A 6,798-nucleotide genomic window follows, 5' to 3' on the forward strand; every position below is an offset into this window, starting at 1 on the left:
GCAGTAGCTAGCAGTAGCTGGGAGGAGAGTGATCTCAGTCTGGTCAGGTGGAACAGCCTTACCTGCCTTGTGGTGTTCACTGGTTATGGAGATGTGACTGGGAGCTCCAAGGTTTCTCAGTGCTTGTTACAGAGCCAGTGTTGTCTTTTATCTTGGTTCATTTACTTTAGCCAGATGTTTACGCTGAAACATTACAAACTGTTTGGGAAATCAAGGTGGCCAAGAGATTCAGTGTACAGTTTTCCAGTGTTGTCACGTAGCTGTCTTGGTTATCATTAGATGTTTATTCCCCATTTGCTGGATGCTGAGGAAGAAGAAACAAGTCATTGTTCACATGAATATGTATAAAAAGCAACCTTTCCTTTTCTTTCAGCTTCATGGTGGAATTCTCCGGATATTCCCAGAAGGAAAGTCCTATGTAGCAGATGTTGAGCCGATTTTTGACCGATTACTTTTTTTTTGGTCAGATCGAAGGAACCCACATGAAGTTCAGCCTTCTTATGCAACTAGGTAACTAGTATATTTAGTATTGACATTTGGCCAGGGAAAAACAAAGCATCTGTTCTACCAGTATCTGTATCTAGAATTATGGCCATGGTGGTTATTTTTTTTTTCTATACACATGTGTTAGAAATAGTTGGCTAGATTTTGAGTGGCTTTTCTGCTTTTGAGTCACTGGGAATTCTCTCTTCAAATGAGGAAGAACAAGCTTGAATGATAAGTTTCCTTGTGTGATGGGAAAAAAAGCCCTTTTACTGTTGACAGGAGAAATCTTCCAAGCCAGGCATAGCTATTTAGCTGGGAGATGCTGGGTTATACTTTTGCCCTTGTAACGCTATAGGGATTCTTAAGGCTACCATCTGTCAACAGGCTACGAAAAGCCAGTGTGATGCAGGGCAGCCCCCAAGTTGCCTACAGGCATCCCAGAACAGAAAACCAGGCAAAGGTCTTTAGGCTGCTTTTGTCCTCTGTTACCACAAGTTGTGCAATCTTTTGTGCCTCTAAGCAGAAATTCTCACCTATATTTCTATTGTACTTGATGATAAAATTGCTTTTAAAATGCTTTCTATATTTATCTATAAAGATTCTCCATTTGCATCCTATTTTTTATCTACTAATACAGGTTTGTTCTTTGCTTTCTTCATAAGCATAAAACTATTTTAATAGCAAAAGTTGAAACAAACACAAGATCTCTTTCTTTTATAGATATGCCATGACTGTGTGGTATTTTGATGCCGAAGAAAGAGCAGAAGCCAAAAAGAAGTTCAGGAACTTAACCGGTATGGTCCTTTTACAAGTGTTCACCAGAGAGACTTTAATGCATTTTGATATTTTCGAAGTCGGAGACAGACTAGGAATAACTCTGTAGCTAGATGAGTTATGACATTCGTTTTTAGAAAGCTTTTTCATCTCTAACCACTAGTCAGTTATTTTATGCGACGTGGAGAAGTTGTGACAGAAGAAGAGTCAGCCCTAACCTCAGTATTCCTCGTGAATATGGTGGGGGAGAAAACAGGAGAGGCAGTTTCCAATTCCTCTCCCAAATGGCTGCTGAGATTTTGTCCCACCCTATGTGGCTGTTGCAGTCACTGAGAGGACCTAAGCAAATCTTGTTATTTGGGAAGTATATTTTGTCTCCTCCAAAATTAGTTTAGCACAAAGTCATGAGACTTACACAAACAGTTTCAGCATCATGTTCTCTAAATATTCTGGCTGAGTAGGGCCTATCTGCGATATGCTTAAATGAACGGCATTTGGGGCCTGCAGTAATGCAAAAGTGATTTAATTTACAAGTAATTTTCTGAGTGGAGATATTCATAATGACCTGGGAATGTATAGATTATGAATTGGGAAGAAACTGAGTTTAGAGATAAGTGCATCTTTTGGCAGGCAATTGCTAGAGTAGCTGTGATTATGATGCACTTCAGAAGCTACATACATTTGACTGGGTCTCACAGGTAGCTGAAAGTCAGCCCAGAGACACTTCTGCAGAAGCCCTGGAAAGAGGTGACCCTAGCTTTCCTAATGGCACCAATACTGCCTGCTGCTATAGCAATGGTGTATGAGTAATGGACTAAGTTGTCCGTATGTGTTTCAACACCCTAGTTGGGGCCATCCTCAAAGATTTGATGTTTGAAACAGACTAAGATCAGGGACTGCTTGAGGCAGTTCCAGAAATACAGTGTGGAGAGCACTGGTCTTTTTTAAGGTACGTGCTGTGCAGCTGGGGACCAGCAAAGTTGCGATTAGTCAAATGCTTTTCAGAGCTGGCTGTTGTCATCTCTGTAGCTGCTATGCAAAGCAAATACTGGCTTCACTCTTTTAAAGTGGATCATGAGCAGGGGGCCATGAGTGTGTGTGTGTAAATGTAACAGATCTGGAATCTGAACCTTCCTTAGTCTGCTTAGATACTGCATGAAGTGTCTTCAGTTTCAACAGGGCAAATATACAAAACTTTGGTATGACTGTCTCCTTAACATGCTGTGGATTCATACAGTATTGCACTCCATGTGATGAATTTATATCATGAGTGTGAGACGGAGGGTGCTGTCCACTGAAAACGAACTAACTTTATTCTGAGTTTTCAGATGAATGCTGTCAGAACCCTTGGCTTAACGGCCTCTCCTTTTTGTCTTTTCAATGCAGATGCAAGGAAGAGAGAAGCACCTCTTAATGAAGACAAATAACTGTTCCTGAACTTTGTGAGGAAATAAGATCCCAAAGATGACTTCCATTTCCAGCAAACAAGGGCAAATTCTTGTTATGCACAAGAGCGCACTGGTTGTGTCTAGCATGTGCATCTTACACTGATGGTACTTACAGCAGCCTTCTGTCATGCGTGCATCTGGTAGAAGGAGCACTTACTTTCTATTTGCCTTTTGCTGGAAAAAGTAACCAGGGTTAAAAAGAAAACAGAGTATCAATAAGTAGTGACTCAGCCAACTGGCTTTTGATCACTCTTGTAGCCAAGATAGCGATCATTGGAACTAGTGATAAAATACTGAGTCTTATTTGCACTTTATGTTGGCAGGGGGAGATCTAGCTCAATGGGAAGGAGCTTTACAGGTTTAAAATCTTTGGCAGACTGCTAATGGGCAAGGAGAGATATTGGAAACCTGAAATTAAATTGGATTTTTGTAGAGTGTCATCTTATGGTCTGTCCCCCATGGGCCTGTTGATGTACTGTTCATCACTTTGCTGTGCAGAGCATTGGCTCAGCTTTTTGATAGCATGACTTTCCAAACGAATTTTTGCCTACACAGTCATTGCATTTCCTGGAATTTGTTTGCTTTTCAAGAGTCAAGTTCTAGCTGTGCAGTTGCACTGCCCTTTCTGTCCCAGGATGGAGGGGGACTTAGTTATGCGTCTGTCCACAACTTTGTAAAACCATTTCCTTCCTGTTCTGAGTGGGATGGGTTGTATTTTCATGGTTTGGTAAAGGAGCTGTTTTCTCCCAAAAGTTTGGTGAACTTGGAAGGCTGATGGCACACAACGTGTTAGCACTAAAGGCCAATGATACAGAGTTAAGTGTTATTTTCATGACTTCTCCATCTACTGTGTTTTGTACGGCACAGACATGAATCTGGAAGGAAAAGGACGTCTGGCAGTCTGACAAGTGTATGATAAATAATGGGTAACTTAGACTTTATTTCTGTGCTGCTTATCCTTAGTTAACACACTTGTTTAACTTTGCATGTGTATGTAATTTAAATGAAACAGCAATTCTGTTTCAACAGATCTGTTACACCAGATAACTACTTCTGCTGCACCCAAGCTGTGAGATCAGTTATTCCAATGGCAAAGCACAGGTTTTTGGGTTTTTTTGGGTTTGTTTTTTTTTGTTTGTTTGTTTGTTTTTTCCTCTATTATTTTTTTTCTAACTTATTAGACTCAAAGAGTAACTGGTGAGCTATCTCCAGTCTGCCTAAGCTTCTACGACCAGCATTTACTATGCAGTTCAGAATAGCTTTTAATGAAGCTGGCAGTGGATGTATTTATGACTCACATAATTGTTCTCAACCTAATGCACAAGACAAAACTGAATGCGAGTGTGTGTCAGACCCTACTAAATGTTCCAGACAGACGCCCTCTTCAGTGCCCTGTGTTGCTGTGCTACCAGCCTGCAGTGGGAGAAGTGGTCGGTCTGAGCTGCAGGCCCCTGCACCACTTCAGTGCACAATGCCAGGCTGTTGTGGTAGTGATGGGTCTGCAGGGTAGCTCTGTTGCACTTGAGCTGGGAATGAAAAGGTAGTGTGCAATGGCAACTATTAAACATCAGTAACAGAAGGGTAATAGCTGCTTAGGAGAGAAAAAAGACCCCAAAACTTTCATGACATAAGAAATGTTAATAGAGGTGGAGTTTTTGTAGCAGTTCTGTCTCTAAAGATAAAAAAAAAAAAAAAAAAAAAAAAAGAGCTAAGCATCCTTCAGCCTGTCCTTGAATTTTGAATGTAAGTACAGTAGTGCTAAGAAACCCCTCATTCTCTCTGGCTTCTAGAGATCCAGCTATGGTCTTACGGGCTGGACTTACTTCCACCTAACCATTATGCACCTTAAGAGAGCAATATGAGGGAACATGTGACATATATTCTTACAATTCAAGACTAGAAAAAGGCAAATAATCTGATAAATGTCCTTTAATGTTAGGAAAAACATTATTCTACTACAGTTGCTTCTAAGTAACAATATAGACTTGAACGAAACTTGACAATAACTTGAAATTCTCATTCTGCTATGTTCATGTGGGAGGAGAAGGAATTAAAGCCTCTTCCCTGAGAGTGAGCTAACCCTATGAAAGATGGGAGGTGTTGAAATGGGGGGCTCACAGGATTATTATTTAAAAAATGGGGTGGGTGGGGGAAGCTGACCTGTTCTATTGCTATGCAAAGTTGAAAATGGCATGTAAATTTGACTCTTTTACATGATTTTAAAAGGGGCAAAGACAGCTAAACCAGAGCAGAGCAAGGCTTGCTTTGCTGTTAAAAACTGTAACCTTAAAAAAAATGCACTAGAAAGAGATGTTGGTACGCATCTCCCTGGAGCTTAGAACAGCAGAAGAGCAATGAGGTGGGTTTGAAAGGCTGAAAAAGAAAGGTACTTCAGTTACCACTAGTGCTACCAGCTGGCTTCAGCAGTGGTCAGCAACATGTGTGGTGGGTAGAGCATGGAGCAGTATAGATTCATTTATTGTAAATAAAGTACACATTTTCATTTTTAGCCAATATGTCTGATCTAAGTAGAGGAGAAAGCAATTATTCTGTGGCAGAGAGCAGCCTTTATTAACACATATAATTAAGTACGAAAAAGTTGAGGGCACAGGAGTTTGAAACCAGTTCCTCAGTTCTCTATTCTAGCCCTTTACCCTGTTTCCAGGTCAGCGGGATGATCTCCTTGAAGGCTCTGTAGTTTAATGGGGGCAAAAGGGTGTTGGTCATGTAGGAATCTACAAGCTTGATGTTTTCTACACAGATTTCTCTTGTCTGTCTCTGGAATTGTTGCAAGCTGTTCTGCAAGAATGATTTTTTCTGAGGAACTCTGGGAGAAGCAGGTTGCTGCTCTAGGGAGGGCATTTCAAGGAGCCTTTCCCTTCCTTGTGTTTTGTCTTCGTGGCAAACTGTTTGAAACATGGCTAAACCGCACTTGTCACCCAGTTGTGGTGAAGAGTGGTTTCTCTAAGGCATTTAATTTTTAAACCTCCAAAAGTTTTGCTGTTTGTTTTTTTTTCCTCAACCTTTAGATAATGTGCCTTCATCATTCATATCTGTGGAGATGTTACTTGCCACACGTGTGTGTCATGTAAGATTTTCATGGCTCTATGAGAAATATGGTTGCCTTTCCAAGTGTAATTGCATTGGAAAAATATGCAGAGCCACCAGGCCACAATTTCTTACAGGTGGATTTTGTTGTGCAGGGAATAAAAGGCCAGGAGACAGTGCTGAAAATCAAGAGACTATTTTTTCTTAAACTTATAACCACTGGCCTTTTGAGCAAAGTAGCCTCTAATAAATTTTCCTTTCTCTAGATTACTTCTGCTTCTATGAGGAATGGTCTCTGCAAAGTAGTATCTAAAATGATCCACTCTTTTTTTCTTCTCTTTTTAAAAGTTTTAATCCTTTCCTATTTTTTAAAATGTTGGAATGTATTATATATATTTGTTGTTGTTGCAAAATAGCTGGCTCTAACACCACTTGCATATAGAAGAAAATGTATCTATTTGCAGGCAAATAACTAGTTTTACTTTGACTGTGATGTACTCCCAGCAGATATCTGAGAGTGAGTTATGACTACATCTTCTCTTGTCAGGTTGTATGCTGGTCAACAATGCTGGCACTTTGCATCAGATCGATATAGAACCCCTTAGTAATATTTTACAATGCATCACATTTTGTGTTCATGTTACTATTAAAATCAAACACAAAAACAAAACTGTGGCAGGAGTCAATAAACACTGGGTCATGTTAAATGTCCTGTGCACCTCTATTCAGTCTTTTGTCATTCTGTGGCTAGGGTTGTGGTGGGGGGGTGCAGTACCACACAGCTGGGTGAAGGGTGGTGGCACTGCACAGAGGTGACACTGAAATCTGCTGTTGGGGAGAGTTCTGTTTGCTGCCATCAGCTTGGCACATTTCTGTGGTCATTTCCTGCTATTTTGTAGTTATTTACCTTGCTAGCAACCCTCCTCTTGAAATGCCTATTTGTTTTCACACTCCTGTTGAACCAGATAACATTCTCATGATTCATTTGTTGTCTGATAAGTTTTATTTATAACAACATTCACATCCTCCCTCTGCTACTTTT

The 6,798-nt window shown here is 40.4% G+C and overlaps 1 protein-coding gene across 1 annotated transcript in view; it reads left to right on the forward strand.

Moving 5' to 3' along the window:
• Window positions 1-6,463, forward strand: part of EGLN3 (egl-9 family hypoxia inducible factor 3) — a 31,938-nt gene extending 25,475 nt beyond the window's left edge. The window contains exons 3-5 of the mRNA XM_065686316.1: window positions 374-510; window positions 1,207-1,280; window positions 2,647-6,463. Coding sequence (XP_065542388.1) covers window positions 374-510; window positions 1,207-1,280; window positions 2,647-2,687 — 252 coding nt within the window. The 3' untranslated portion in view covers window positions 2,688-6,463. The remainder of the gene's footprint in view (window positions 1-373; window positions 511-1,206; window positions 1,281-2,646) is intronic.
• Window positions 6,464-6,798: the final 335 nt, after the last annotated feature.

This window comes from Lathamus discolor, chromosome 6 (genome assembly GCF_037157495.1).
Source record: "Lathamus discolor isolate bLatDis1 chromosome 6, bLatDis1.hap1, whole genome shotgun sequence".
Classification (NCBI taxonomy): Eukaryota; Metazoa; Chordata; class Aves; order Psittaciformes; family Psittacidae; genus Lathamus; species Lathamus discolor.